Source organism: Chrysochloris asiatica, unplaced genomic scaffold (assembly GCF_000296735.1).
Source record: "Chrysochloris asiatica unplaced genomic scaffold, ChrAsi1.0 scaffold00177, whole genome shotgun sequence".
NCBI classification, from domain to species: Eukaryota; Metazoa; Chordata; class Mammalia; order Afrosoricida; family Chrysochloridae; genus Chrysochloris; species Chrysochloris asiatica.
In genome coordinates this window covers 1,733,397-1,749,072 of record NW_006408695.1, presented here as the reverse complement: position 1 = coordinate 1,749,072, position 15,676 = coordinate 1,733,397, and the positions used below count along the sequence as shown (strand labels likewise).

Below are 15,676 nucleotides of genomic sequence, written 5' to 3'. Positions count from 1 at the left end.
CTAACCTCAGAGTCAGCAGTTTGAAACTACCAGCTGTTCCGTGGGAGAAAGATGAGGCTTTCTGCTCCGTAAAGATTTACAGCCTTGGAAACCCTGTACAGGGTCGCTATGAGTCAGAATTGACTCCACGTCACATAACAACAACAACAATTGAATCATAAGAATCTTGTCCCAACCTCTGGCATTGGATTTTTGGTCAGTTTTCTTTAAAGTTCATTTTAAAAAAGCCAAACAACAGCAATAATAAAAATCCTTATTTTCAGATTATCAATTATGATATTCAATTATAGAAATGGCATTAAATACACACACACACACACACACAAAACAAAAAAAACAACCCACAACAAACAAGCAAAACATTTGGAAATGCCCGATATAGAGATTCAACAAAGAAATCAAAAATGCCAAAATTGAGCCTCTAAATTGAAGCCTGGCTTATCAGACAGAATGATGACATTTCTGAATTAATATCATCCTTGAAGAAATGTACAAAGATAAAAAAGTTTTTTCCTAAATATCAGTACATGGCAGTTGTTCAGGTTTCTTTAGTCATTATCTTAAATCTTTAACCTTGATTAACATGGACTTTGCAGAGCTTGAATACTGAATTTTGAGATAAGAAGTCTGTTCTGCTGAATGCATGTTATAATTAGGAGTTTTAACTTTTCTTTCTACAACAAAGATGACATTTGTTCTAATCACTATTTGCATGTTGTTGTTGTTGTTAGGTGCTGATGAGTTGGTCCCACCTCATATTGACGCAATGAACAACAGAACAAAACATTGCCCGGTCCTACATCAGCTTCACAATTGCTGTTACATTTGAGCTCATTGTTACTAGTACTGTCCCAATCCATACTGTTGGGAGTCTTCCTCTTTTTCACTGACCCTCCACTTTACCAAATATGATGTTACTCTCCAGGGACTGGTCCTTCCTGACAACATGTTCAGAGTGCAAGAGATGAAGTCTCGAAATTGTCACTTTTAAGGAACAGTAGGGTTGTTGTTGTTGTTTTTAGGTGCCATCGAATCAGTACCAACTCATAGTGACCCTCAAAATTGTCACTTTTAAGGAACAGTAGTGCTGTTGTTGTTAGGTGCCATAAAGTCAGTACCAACTCATAGTGACCCTGTGTACAGCAGAATGAAACACTGCCCAATCCTGGGCCAACCACACTATTGTTGCCACACTTGAGTCCATCGATGCTGCCATTTTGCCAATCTATCTCGCTGGGGATCTTTCTCTTTTTCTCTGACTCTCCACCTTACCAAACATGATATCCTCCAGCAACTGGTCCCTCCTGACAATATGTCCAAAGTATGTGAGACAAAGTTTGGCCATCCTGGCCTCTGATGAGCACGCTGGCTGCACTTCTTCCAACACAGATCTGTTGGTTCTTTTGGCAGCCCATGGCACTTTCAGTATTCTTCTCCAACACCACAACTCAAGAGCATCAATTCTTCTACGGTCTTCCTTAATTACTGTCCAGCACTTCCATGTATATGAGGTTATTGAAAATACCATGGCTTGGGTCAGGCACCCCTTAGTCCTCAAGCTGACGTCTTTGCTCTTCAACATTTTAAAAAGGTCTTGTGCAGCAGATGTGCCTAATGGCAATACGTCGTTTAATTTCTTGACTGCTGCTTCCATGAGTGTTGATAGTAGGGCTGTACTTCCCCTAAAACAGAATTTTTTGTTCTTCTGACAATCCATCATATATTCAGTATTCTTTTTCAACATCATAATTCAAATGCATTGATTCTTAACCAGTCTTCCTTATTCATTGTCCAACTTTTGCTTGTATATGAGGAGATTAAAAATACCATGGCCTAGGTCTGGTACACCTTAGTCCTTAAAGTTAACCTCTTCTTTTTATTACTTTAAAGAAGCCTTCTGAGCAGACTTGCCTAATGAAATATGTCATTTGAAATCTTGACTGCTGCATTCATGAGCATTGAATGTGGATACAAGTAAAATGAAATTGTTTACAACTTCAATAGTTTCTCCACCTATCATGATGTGTTATTTATTGGTCCAGTTCTGAGGATTGTATTGAAATGCAGTCCATATTGAAGGGTATAGTTTTGATCTTCATCAATAAGTATTTCAAGTCCTCTTCACTTCCAGAAAGCAAGTTTGCACCATCTGCATATCACAGGTAGTTAAAGAAGTCTTCCTCCACATTGATCCCACATTTTTATTCATATAATCCATCTTCTCAAATTATTTGCTCAGCATATAAATTAAGCATGGTGAAAGTATACAACCTGGGCTTCTTTCCTGATTTTAAACCTTTCCTGATTTTAAACCATTCAGTATCCCCTTTTCTGTTCAAACGACTATCTCTTTGTTCAGGTTCCTCTTGAGCATAGTGGAAAGTTTCGGAGTACCCATTCTTCACAATGTTATCCATAGCTTGTTATGATCCACATTTTCAAATGCCTCTGCATAGACAATAAAGCAAAAGTAAACATCTTTATAATCTCTACCTCCAGCCAAGATCTATGTGATAGATGTCAGCAATGATATTTCATTCCAGAAGACATAAACACTATCAAATACTCGATCACTATAATTTTGTAAAAAGCACAGCATTGACATTTGCATGTTCTATGGAAAATTAGATGAGCGTTGATATATTTTGTGCATATATTTAAATACTAAACATTTTTTCTTTCATTTCTTCTAGGGCTGTACCAAAGTACATGACTTTAATTTTGTAAAGCCAGAAGGCATGAACTTGAGTTTTACCTTTACTACTGTTTCACTTAATGGCAATTACTCATGTGTTGTTACATATCCAGAAAATGGACGAACCTTCCATCTTACCAGAAGTTTTACTGTAAGGGTGGTAGGTAAGCATGATTTTTACTAAGTGCACATATAAGAAACGTTCTTAATAATTTATTACATATAAGTTCATAAACTCTGTAAGAGAAAAGAAGCTTATCCTTTTGTTCATTGCACATTGTACAGTGCCTTCAGATATTCCAAGTACATAATAAGCATTCAGTAATTAGTGGTTGACTGTATGGAGATGGAAATGTGAATGAATGAAGTAGAGACCATTTAGGGAGGAAAAAAAGACAATGAGGTATCTCTGTGTTCAAATTGTATCTGCTATTATTGAGCAGATGACTTTGATCAGGATCTAGTGCCCTTACCTATCCTATGGGACAAACACACCCTGACTTTCAGATAGTTGCTCATATTACAAATACTATATAGATAGAGCTCAGTGCTATTCCAGACAACGATTAGAGACACCTTGAAGAAGTGACACTAAACTGAAGATTCCTGAGCTTTTTTCTAGTAGCCTCATACCATATTCAGTACAAACACAAAAAGACTTAATCATAGTGCACATACAATTCAAATCAAGAAAACTTGTAGTCAATTCTCTTTTTCCCTGTTTACTTTTTGGTAGAATAGAGTAATCTAAGTTGAAGATTTATTCAGAAAAAAACAAACAAAAAAAGAGTTAATTTAGAACCTAACATAACTTACTCATTTTGGAGTCAAATGAATAATCTAACCTTGTATTCATTTTGGTAAATACCTTTAATAATTTAAATGACAGTGTTTTATATCAAATAATCTAAATATGTTCTAATTGCACACATACATCCATGCTCACAAACTTATTGGCGTTTGGAACGTTGGAAGCAGGCATGCTTGGTCACCCTGATTTATAGATATAAAAATACACTGACACAGATGTAGGCTTCTTCATTCAAGTGATAGCAGATCATTCTGTAATACAACAAATTATTGAGTACTCACTATATATTTCTTGTTAAGTGCCTATGAGTTGGTTCAGACTCATAGCTACCCTTTATAAGGTTTTTGAGGAGTGGCTGGTAGATTTGACCCACTGACCTTGATTTGAGCATTCCAGTATGTACCCTACAGTGCCACACTAGTGATGCTTTATATGCATTATGTAATTTAATTTTAAAAAGACACTGAGGTAAGCTTGCTCTCATTATAGAACTGGACTGTGAACAACAAGGTCCACATTTTAAGCCTAGAGACATTCTGCAGGAGAAAGATGAGGCTTTCTGCTTCCTCTAAGATGTACAGCTCCAAAAACCCTATACAAGGTCTCTATGTGTTAGAGCACACTCACTGACACTTAACAACAACATGAAAAGTTTACTTCATGAGAGTTTTGTAGAGCGGAAACACTGGTTAAATATTCTATCCTGAAATCTGGTCTATGCAATTGTTCCATTATTTGTTCTAAATGGATGAAGTGGTGCAGTTGAGTATGCATGGACTAGGAGTCCATTTATGAAGAACTGACAAATATATAAGGAAGTTTTGGGTGAGACTTAACAAAAGAAGACATTTTTGAAATTTATTATAAGGAATAAAGGTATATATTTTAACACCATCTCTTTTGTTCCTATCACTCTATTACAGGCTCACCAGGAGATGCATTGCCCCCCCAGATCCGTTCACCCAATGACATTGTTATCTATGAGAAAGAACCAGGTAATTATAACTGTGCTTGTGTTGGCTCTGAATTTCAGTTAGATTACTCATAATTACAATGAATAAAGTGTCACTTCCTTAACAAGAAAGATGGAAGGTATTGTACAGAAAAACTTGAAGGTGAGATGTTATCAGAAAACAAGGCAGCTCTGGGGATCAGCTGCTTCAATCTTGTGGGAAGCTCAGGGATTCTGTCTATACATCTGCTCCCTTCTCCCTCTGCTCATGATCCTCTGCAGATTAGTGACTTCTGCTTGATGCAAACGTCATTTGTGTAGGGCTTTAGGTTTGCTAAACCTGCAATATCAACACAAGGCTTCTACTGGAAGGTGGTAGGGGTGAAGTTTAGAGCTAGAACTCTAACTGTGATGGGTGACAGCTGATAACCCTAACATCCCAGATTCACAATTCAGTCAGATGGTTTTCCTGGTTCTTCTTTTAGTTTTCATTCTAGATACATCAAAAACATGCATTCTTTGTTATTCTGACTTCCATAGTTACGTTGAAAGCCATAAAAATGAAATGTTCTCTATATTAAGACTTTATAATAAATTATCTCCAATCTTAATTAAGAGGTAAAAAAGAGCATTTGTTTAAGATACACTAAAGACAATAAAGGCAGTGATCAAAATAGGTGGAAGACAGTCACAACAGGAAATAATAATGAAAAAATGTCTGTAAATAGTAATCTGTCATGAAAAATACATACACAAAAACCAACAACCAGAGAATGCACTAAACTTCTTCCAACTACATATAAAGCTCGGCTGCTAACTGAAAGCTAAGTGGTTCAAACTGTTTTAGTGCCTAATTAGAGAGTCTGTGTATAGTAAAATTGCAGCATATATTTGAGAGAAGAAATACTTTGAGAATTGCTAAACACTAAACACAAGGTATAGAGACTCTCCACACAGTGTTCTACAGAGCAAAGAGTACAAGAGGATTTTTACCCAATAAACAAAACAGGTGTAATATAGTTACAAGCACAATGGATGGGATCCTGATGTGGCTCTGTAGAATCAGCACTGGACTGTTAACCATGAGGATGGCAGTTCAAACACACTAACTGCTCCTCGGAAACCCTGTACAGGTCTCTCTGAGTCTAAACTTACTGGACAGCATTTAACAACAGCAACAGCTAAGACAATTAAGGAGCCCTGGTAGCTTTATTGCATCAGACTGCTAAGCTCAAGTTTGGAAGTTCAAACCCCTTAACTGCTCTGCAAGAGAAAGATAAGGCTTTCTGTTCATCTCTTTCTGTAAAAGGAGGTGATTTATAGCCTCATTGTTATGAATCAGAATCCTCCACTCAGTGACAGTTTTATTTGTATGTTTGTTTTTATTAAGACTGTGTTGTTATTATTTAAGTGTATTTGAGTTGGCTGATTCTTTGGCACTTAACAACAAATAACAACATTGTATTTTAAACAAAACAGCATCATTAGTGTATTTTAATCAGTTGCGTAGTATTTCTGAGGAGCAGTTGGTAAGTTAGAACTACAGACCTTTCAGTTAGCAGTCCAATGAGTATCCTGCAGAGCAACACCAGGACACCATTAAGAAAAGGGAAAGGTAGTGGAAGACACAGAGAGCATGCAAGTGTTAAAGTGAATAGAGGGAAATACAGGTAACCCGGCATTTTAATCATTGTAATACAATGAAGTGTATGACTTGTTGAATGTGGGACTGATGGTCTGTGCTGTAAATCTTCACTCAATTCACAATAAAAATTTTTTTAAAAAAAACAAAGAAAATGAATGGCAAAATATGAATATAAAAACTAGGTCTGTGTTTCATAGGCAAAAAAAAATAGTAAGTTAAAAATTTCATAAGCTGCTAGCTTTCCTATAGCCAATCTAGCAAGAAATCCTCTGCTACATCCCTGATGTTGTACCAATGTTATTTCAAGACTTTGTGGACAAATATTACCCCAGAAAACATTTCTTTACAAAGTATATTGCATTGTTTAAGTTTCTGCATTCTACTCTAAAAGTTACTTATCTAGCAGAACACAATGGAATCTTATAGACATGTCAGGCTTCAGTCTTACGCTAATCATAATGGAGTCAGACTTGGGACAAGTCTTTTCTAGTAATCAGGTGACTCAATTATTAGCTTTATTCACAACTCACCAGCTTCTCTGCTGAAGAAAGATGTGACAGTGTGTTTCCTTGGATGGCCTATGGGCAGTTTAACTCGATCCTGTTCTATCCTATCTGCCACAAAGTCCTGGTGTGGTGCTTTGGGTTCATGCATTGAACTGCAAAGGTCACCAGTTCAAGCTCACCAGATGCTCCTTGGAAATCCTATACAGTGTCACTATGGGTTGGAACTGACTTCGACAGCACTCAACAACAGCAACATCGTATACAGGGTCTCTGTGAGTCAGAACCGACTTGAAGGCACTTTAAAACAACAACAACTTGGTCTGTATGAGTTAGAATCTACTTGATGCCAGTGGAGTTAGCCAATCCCCATCTCCACTATCCAAAAGTAGAGCATTTCTATGAAATTAATCCATAAGCCAAAATGATACAATGTGAAAAAGTAAGTACCATTCATGTATATGGTAAAATTTTTGAGTGTCCCCAAACTCAAAAAAACTGACTTACTAAATTATACCAAATAACATACAAAAACCTAAAATATCATGAACATATAATGTTCACAGACTCAGTTCAAAGCCATGAAAGAGAGATGTTGAGTGAGGCTCCCAGGGCACACCACTTTCACTGTGGGGTGCGCAAGGCCTCTTTTACGTCTCTCTGCAAAACAAACTTTTAATGCTAGTTTCAGTTTTTGTCTTTTTCATAAAAGCAAAAGTACTCTTCTAATTTCTTTAGGTTAATGAAAACAGTTACTAATTATATGTTTTTTCTTAAAAGCAAAGTAGCATAAAGTGAGCTTCCAAATGCAGGGATATCTATATTACAAACATTCTTCCTACTGTCAGGAAGAGTTCATAATACTGATCAACTAAATATGTTTCATATACTCATACTATTATAGTTACAAAAACATTCCCAAATCCAGACCCATTTGTTTTTCCTTGGTCGCATGTTGATGTAGAAAATTAGAGGGGAAAGGACATGAGAACCATGCAGTGAAAGAGATGATAGCCTATGAACACTTAGAAAATCTTGAGTTCAAAATCCAGTTCAGCCGTATAAGTTAACTTCTAAACCCAGATAGCTTTTAAAAGGTAAAATGGGCAATCTTAATGTTTAGTCAAATGAGCAAGAATAAAGCAGATTGTCCAGGGTAAACTATGATATAAGGCCAATCTAAGTCAAATCCTGGTCTGGCACTCATTAACAATTTGACCTAGGAATGTCAATAAAAATATTTAATGTTCAGTTTCTCATCTGTCAACTATGATATTTTAAAATACTTTCTAGTGTTTTGTTAAGATTAAACAAGATCATTTACCCTCCAGCCCCATCCCAATATGAATGAATGAATGAATGAATAATATAAACCCACTGCTTTCAAGTTCATTTCAACTCATATGAACCCTATAGAGCACAGTATAGAACTGCTCCTTAGGGTTTCTGAGACTGTAAATCTTTAAGAAAGCAGAATTCCTCATTTATCTCCCACAGAGTAGTTGGTGGATTTTAACAGCAGACCTTTTGCTTAGTAGCCCAACATTTAACCTACTAAAAGCTCCTAGACTATGTATAGATTGTCTTGAAAGATGATTGTACTTATATGTACTTATCTAGTATGTTGTTGTTGTAAAGTGCCATCAAGTCAGTTCCAACCCATAGCAACCCTATATAAGGTTTCCAAGGAGCAGCTTGTGAGCTTGATCTGCCGACCTTTCATAGTATAGGTATGTGTATAAAGACTGAAGTTTTTAGGAACAGATAGGAGAGAGCAGAAAAGGGGTCTCACTGCTTTGAGGACACTAAGCTTCTGGTAAGGGGGTAGTGGTGTGCTGTGGAGTCACTTCTGGCTCAGAGCAACCTTACATAGGGTTTCCAAGTCTTTAAATCTTTATGGGAGTAGAAAGCCTCATCTTTCTTCTGCGGAACATCTGGTAGTTTCAAACTACTGACCTTGAGGTTAGCAGCTTGACTTGTAACCACTGTGGGAAAATTAATAAGCATAATATGTGTGATTAAGTCTCTTGGCCATTTATTTAAAGGCTGTCATTAGCCATTCTGTAGGAGAAATAAGTGGCAGTCTGCTTTTGTAAAGATATCCAGCCTTGGAAACCCTATGGGACAATTCTACACTGTCCTATAGCGTTACTATGAGTAGGAATCCGCTTGAGAGTAATGGGTTTAATTTGCTTTTTAGTTTTTAATAATGGTTGAAAATACAACAAGCATAATTAATGTCACTCAATGTGCATGAAAAGCATTTTGAAATGGCAAATCATTTGTTACATAAGTATTTACCACAATTAGACAAATAACGTTTTTAAAATGGTGGTCATTCTGGTAGTTTCTGGTGATGTATTTGCTTTTTTCATTTGGATTGCCGTATGATTTATTAATTTATGGTAGTCTGTTTTCAAAATATTCATAAGTTAGGTTTTATATGGGTGGTTCAAGCTCACCAGCTGCTCCTTGGAAACCCTATATAGAGTCTCTATGGGTCAGAATTGACTCGACAGCACTTAACAACAACAATAAGGTTTTATATACATATCACTTCTTAGTTTTTAATTAGAAATAGAGTTGAAAAATTGTAGCCATGTAAAAGTTACAAATTGATTGGTGAAGGCCATGTTCTCACTTGTGTTTTTTAGGAGAGGATCTCCTTATCCCCTGTAAAGTTGATTTCACTTTCCTGAAGGATTCTCGAAACGAGGTTTGGTGGACCATTGATGGGAAAAAACCTGATGACACGAATATGGATGTAATGGTCAATGAAAGGTATCAGAGGCTGGAAAGGAGTCACTAATATCTGTCCCTCAGTGTAATATCCTTTGATGCTTAGTAGTCAATGAACACAAAAATTCTGAGTTTTGCTTATTATTAACAACAGTCAGCAAAATTTTCTGCCTTTAGTGACTGAATTCTGAAGCAGGATTACTGGATTCGTAATCTGAGGGCCAGGTGTAGTTTAACGACTGTTGAAGAACTGAATTAGAACATCGTTGGGCTGGGCAAGGACTCTTGCTGGAACAGTGATGAAGGTGCTCTGGCCACTAATCAAAAGTTCAGCAGTTTGAATCCACTAGCCACTCTGCAGGAGAATGGTATGGCAATCTGTTTTTGAAAAGATTTCTGTGAAGATTTCAAGCCTTAGAAACCCTATGGAGTAGCGCTATCCTCTAGGGTCTCTGTGAGTTGGAATCTACTTAATTACAATGAGTCTGGGTTTTGCTTTAGGCTGGACATCTTTATCAAAGTTTATCTAGAGGGCAGGATTTTCAAGATTCACTATGATTCCCACTTGGAAGTAGATGAAATGCAAGTGGTACATGAATGAAAAGGTCACAATTCTAAGGCTGTGAATACCTGAACAGCTGTCAATCAGGCTGTCTTCCCTTTGTCAGTTCTATAGCTAGGGTTTATGTGTTTGTGCCTCAGATAATTCTGTTACTTGTTTGAGGTTGTGTATTTGTTTCCGATCTTCTCTTCTTAATTCATTTAATATGTATGCCACTATTTAAAATTAATAGTTTGTTAACTTTGATAGGCCTCCTGGTGCAACGCTGTAGGATCAGAGCTGGACTTTGAACCACAAGTTCAGCAGGTCAAACCCACTAGCTATTCTTTGGAAAACCCCGTACAGGATCACTATGATTCAAAACTGACTCAATAGCATTTAACAACATCAAAAACAAACCTCTTTCAAAGATTAAAAGAAAAACAAAAACTAGGAATATTTAGGAATAAACTGAGCTAGGATTGTTATTCTAAGAAGGAAATATATATTTCAAAATAAAAGTTAAAGAGTATAAATGTGTTCAATCAATATTGTTGCTTTTGTTGTTAAGGGCTGTCGAGTCAGTTTCAACTCAGAGCAACCCTGTATAAAGTTTCTGAGGAGTGGCTGGTGAGTTTGAACTGCTGCCCTTAACAGTCTAGGGGGTTGGCAGAGAGGAAAATATGAGAATTTGGAGGGAAAAGATTACTCAGTAAATGAAGTACATCTTTTCCAAAGAACAGTTTAGTTCACTGTCAAAATTAATAAAAACCAGCAAGTGATCAACTACCCATAGATGTGAAATTCTAGGATCCAAAAGGTACAGTTCAAGATCCTATAGCAAACTCAGATCTCATGAAGTCATTATAAAAGGCCTATTTTTATTTGGTACTGTACAGTTTGCTTAGTCCCTAAATGCTGTTGTTAATGCTTCTCAAGTCAGTTGTTACTCAGGGAGATCCCATAATGTGTGTGAAACAGAGCTGCTCTATAACTCTCTGTAAACAGATCACCACGGAGCTCTGGTAGCATATTGGTTACGAATCGGGCTGCCAACCGCAAGGTCAACAGTTCGAAAATACCAGCTATTCCACGGGAGAAAGATGAGGCTTTCTGCGCCCATAAAGATTTACAGCCTCGGAAACCCTGTACAGGGTCGCTATGAGTCGGAACCGACTCCGCGGCACAAAACCAACCAACCAACCAAGCAGATCATCTGGTCTGCCTTCTGATGCATCTCTGGCTGGGTTCAAATTGCCAATCTTTCAGCTAGTACTCAAATATTTTACTGTTTGTCAACCCTTTCTCACTCACCCTGAAATCTCTGTTCCTAACTAGGTAGAGCTCGTATTATAGAAGTAACAACAATTAAACAGACATACCAACACATGGTGATAAATGTATTGACTAGGAAGTATCAGATTTTGTGAGAGGATTTAGTATAGGATTCCAATCAACTTTAAGGGAATAATGTCTCTCAGATGATAATAATACTTAAATCTATATTTGAAGGATGAATAGATATTAACAAGATAAAATGGAAAGAAGGTCCCTGGTACAAGAGTTGTCATGTGCAAAGACACAATGAGTTAGAGAAGCAGAGAATATTCAGAGACGTAGAGGGAGTTACTTGAAATTGGAGCAGTGTTTGCCAGAGGAATTGATAAAAGACATGACTGCAGAGCAGGGAGAGGCATTGATCATTTTATGAAGTCTGAATATTGTGCTTCCGATTCTCATCACAGTATGAAGGTGCTGTTGCTCCTTTTCACAGCTATCGAAGCTCACCCTTTGCCTACACTGAAACAAAAACCAACAGTGTATGCCAAAGTCCTGGTGTGGTGCTGTGGGTTAATGTACTGGATTGCAGGTTTGGTTTGAACCCTAAGGTAAGTGGTTCAATCTCACCAACCACTACTTGGAAACCATTTACAGGGTCGCTATGAGTTGGAATCAACTCGATGGCACTTAACAGCAACATGTCAAAGCAGATAATTAATATACAACATTCTTATCTCAAAATACAATTGTGCTGCCTCTATGTTATGGGAGTACTCTGGAGTTAAGCCTCTATGTATGGAAGTACTCTGGAGTTAAGCCTCTATGTTATGGGAGTGCTCTGGAGTTATGAACCAATCACAACCCTGACCCAAATTCTTTTGGTCAACAGCAAGCCTTATCAGAAGAGAGAAAATTTTGCTGTTTTTTTTTTTGTTGTTGTTGTTGTTGTTGTTGTGTTTTTTTCTCCCATTGAACAGAGTAGTTCAAAGGGATTTTTCAGTTTTTATCTTGGACCCAGAGTATCTGCTCTTTGGATCTCATGAGATTTTAATATATTTATTTTCACAAAATTTTCTTGCTCTGAGCAGTATTCTCTTTTTGTATACTAGGAGGTAACTGAAATTTCAGAATTTTGAAAAAAAATCTGTTACCTGTGTTTAGAATCCAAACTTTGCGAATCTCTGAAATACATTGGCTATTACTATGGGTAAAGTAAAGGATAATAATAATAAATTGTTGTTGTTAAGTACCATAGAGTCGTTTATTACTCATAGTGACCCTGTATAGTGTTTCCAAGGAACAGCTGGTTAATTTGAATTGCTGAACCTGAGGTTCAAACCGACTTTGTAATCAAATGCTTATCCTGCTGTGCCACACCAGGACTCCAAATAATAACAATGTGTATTATTTATTTATTCCTACAGATCACTTTGGTTTAAAATATTAAACATTACCAGCATTGATCTAATACATTCCACATTAATATGCATAATGTTCTGAATTCTTTAGTAAATCAATACACTTAATGTGCCATGTAGGCATCGCTACATTCCATTTTTTAAATAGGAGGGACTTAAGGCATGGAAATAAAGCTCTGCTGGCACTGTGGGATAAGCACTGGACTACTAACCACAAGCATGGCAATTCGAACCCACCACCCGCTCCATGAGGTAAAGAATGAGGCTTTCTGCTCCCACGGATTTACAGCTTCGGAAATCTTCTATAGGGTCACTATGAGTCAGAATTGATTTCATAGCCATGAGAGTACAGTGAGAAGTCATAGAAAGAAATTTACCCAAGGTATATAGCTAGAACTCAGATCCAAATCGAAGTGGATCTGGTTCCAGAAACTGCTCTCTAAACTGGTTCAGCATCCTGCCTCAGAAGTTCATGAGGAATGGAGATACTGTGCTTTGAAGAGAGGTCCTTATTATGATCTTCAGACTAGCATTTGATCAAGACACTGTATATAATTGAGGGTAAAGAAAAGTATTGGAATCGAGAAGTCCCTACTGGAGCACAGGCAACAGTTCATCAATATTCCATCAGCTCTCACCTAGGTTACCCTGTGGTCACCTATTGCCCCAAATCACCTTGCATAGGCTTTCTGTCTTACTAATGCTTTGATTTTCTATCCCTTATTTCTAGTATGAGTTATACTCAAATTGAAGATGAAACCAGAATTCAGATTTTAACCATCAAGAAAGTTACCCCAGAGGATCTCAAGCGAAGCTATGTCTGTCATGCTAGAAATGCCAAAGGGGAGGTTAATATGACAGCTACGGTGAAACAGAAAGGTAACAGATGCCCCCAATAAACGAGACTGAACTCCAAATGTGACACTGTGGTGAATAAGGGGAAAAAGAGACTGAATATAAAGAGAGCTTTAGCACTTGGAACAACATCTGACACATACCAGTGAATCATTGTTGAGTGAAAAATCTAGAGAATGTTTCCATCTATGTAAAGATCTCAAAATATGGCTTCTGATCATTTTAATGCTTCTGATACTTTTAGTACCCAAGTGTGGCTAAAAAAATATATAGGATTGGGACAGTGAGACTTAATTTTATGCCAGATAATCTAGAAAAATAAATCATAAAAAAAATATTCACAGCTACCAACGATATAATAAAATTAGTGGATCCTCATATCATTGGTGAATTGTAAAGACCCATTTTAAATCATTGATGGCAGAGTTCAAGAGTCATAATAATGATCATACTATATGACATAATAGTTTTGGAATTTTTCCTGAACAAAATTTAATAGTAAAATTATTATGTACCCACAGGTAGTCTTAGCAGCATTATTTCTACTAATAAAGCATCATAAATAACAACTATGTGATCATATGTAAGAGATTAAGCAAGATATAAAATGTTCTCAGAAAAGTATAATTTTAAATTCTCATGTTAAAAATTAATTTTAAACTATTAATAAATGGTATAAAAATGATTTAACTCAGTTAGAAAATAGAAACTTACAGGGTAAAATTAAAACAGGCAATTTGCTAAAATATTGCATTTCTGGGTAATTAAGAAATTAATTTCTATGTTGATACTAATATATTTTTCTAAAATAAATAAAAACAGTCTAATGTGAACTGCTGATCTTGAAAGACAGTGTCTAAAATTCTCTTTGGGTGGAACCTAACACAGACCTCTAAGCAATTAAGCTCTTCAAGAATGTTTTTCAGTGTTTTGGTGAAAAATGTTGATGATGTCATCACATATACAGTGAGGTCATTCAAAATCAGTGTCTGACAAAGTCTTGTGAATGTTTAGGAAAAAAAATTCATAACTGTTATATTTTACATTGACTTCATTATTCTTATTTCATGAATTACGTATTGTTATTTTATTATGTGTTAGTAAAATATTTGCATGATACTAATTAAATTGTGTCATCTTTAATAGTTTGTTATCACAATCACACGACATCACACTTTCTGCAGATTTTCCTTTTTTGTCTATATCAAGTTATTTCTGCTAAGATAAGGAGATAAGAATATTTTACTTAAAAGTTGCTAGTTTGATTTATTACTGGGTTTTAAGAATTCTTTTTGTTCAAAAATACCATCTTCCTTTCTGTAGTATATATGAAATTCTTTTCACTTTTTTTAATATAATTTTTGTTGAAAAGATCCACAGCAGAACATACCAAGTCAACAATCTCTGTTTGTACAGTTCAATGACATTGTTTACAGTCTTCAAATTGTCTAACTATTTTCATCTTCCTTTTCTAAATCGTTCACCACCCATTAAGAGAAATTCACTGACCCCTAAATTTCCTATCTAATCTTTCAAGTTGCTGTTGCCAACTGGATTTCATATAGACACAGGATCTGGTTTTTTGGTTTGGAGGTTTAGGGTCTTGGTTTCATGGAGCATCCCAGTTAATTGGCCTACTGTAGTGATTAGTACTTCTGTCTCCTAGTTCATTGCATAGAGCTTGTGGTATTGACAGTTGACAAGCAGCTACCCAAAATACAACAGATGTTCTGCAAACATATAATTATGGGTTTTTCTAATTCTCCATTCATTCTGGCAGTTTTGCTTGGTATGTTTTGGAATTGTGCTGTTAGATACATACACATTTAGGAATGCTGTATCTTCTCCTTATTGATTTTTAGGAAATAATTATCAGATGACTTTGGTTTTCTCTAGTAATACTCTGTGCCTGAAAAAGTTAATCCAGTTTTCTGATTATTAGTATTTGCATGGTATATCTTTTTCATCCTTTTATTTATCATTATCTTCATATTTAATTCATATCTCATGTATTATTGGCTCTTGATTTTGTTAAGTGCAATATGATAATTCCTTTTAATTGAAATGATTAATCTATTTAGTACTAATGTAATTATTAATATTATTATTACATGTAAGCCTAACATGTTGCCAATAGTTGTCTATTTGTTTCATCTATTCGTTATTTTTTTCCTCTCTTGCTTTCTTTTGGATGAATTGATCATTTCTTAGTATTCCATCTTTCTTCTCTATTGAT

General features: G+C 36.0%; 1 protein-coding gene across 2 annotated transcripts in view; it reads left to right on the top strand.

Annotated features, from left to right (window-relative positions):
- The window catches only part of IL1RAP (interleukin 1 receptor accessory protein), a 77,900-nt gene that overhangs the window by 19,998 nt on the left and 42,226 nt on the right, over positions 1-15,676 (top strand). For both annotated transcript variants that reach the window (XM_006871870.1, XM_006871871.1), the window contains exons 3-6: positions 2,694-2,859; positions 4,430-4,501; positions 9,261-9,387; positions 13,316-13,464. In XM_006871870.1, coding sequence (XP_006871932.1) covers positions 2,694-2,859; positions 4,430-4,501; positions 9,261-9,387; positions 13,316-13,464 — 514 coding nt within the window. The remainder of the gene's footprint in view (positions 1-2,693; positions 2,860-4,429; positions 4,502-9,260; positions 9,388-13,315; positions 13,465-15,676) is intronic.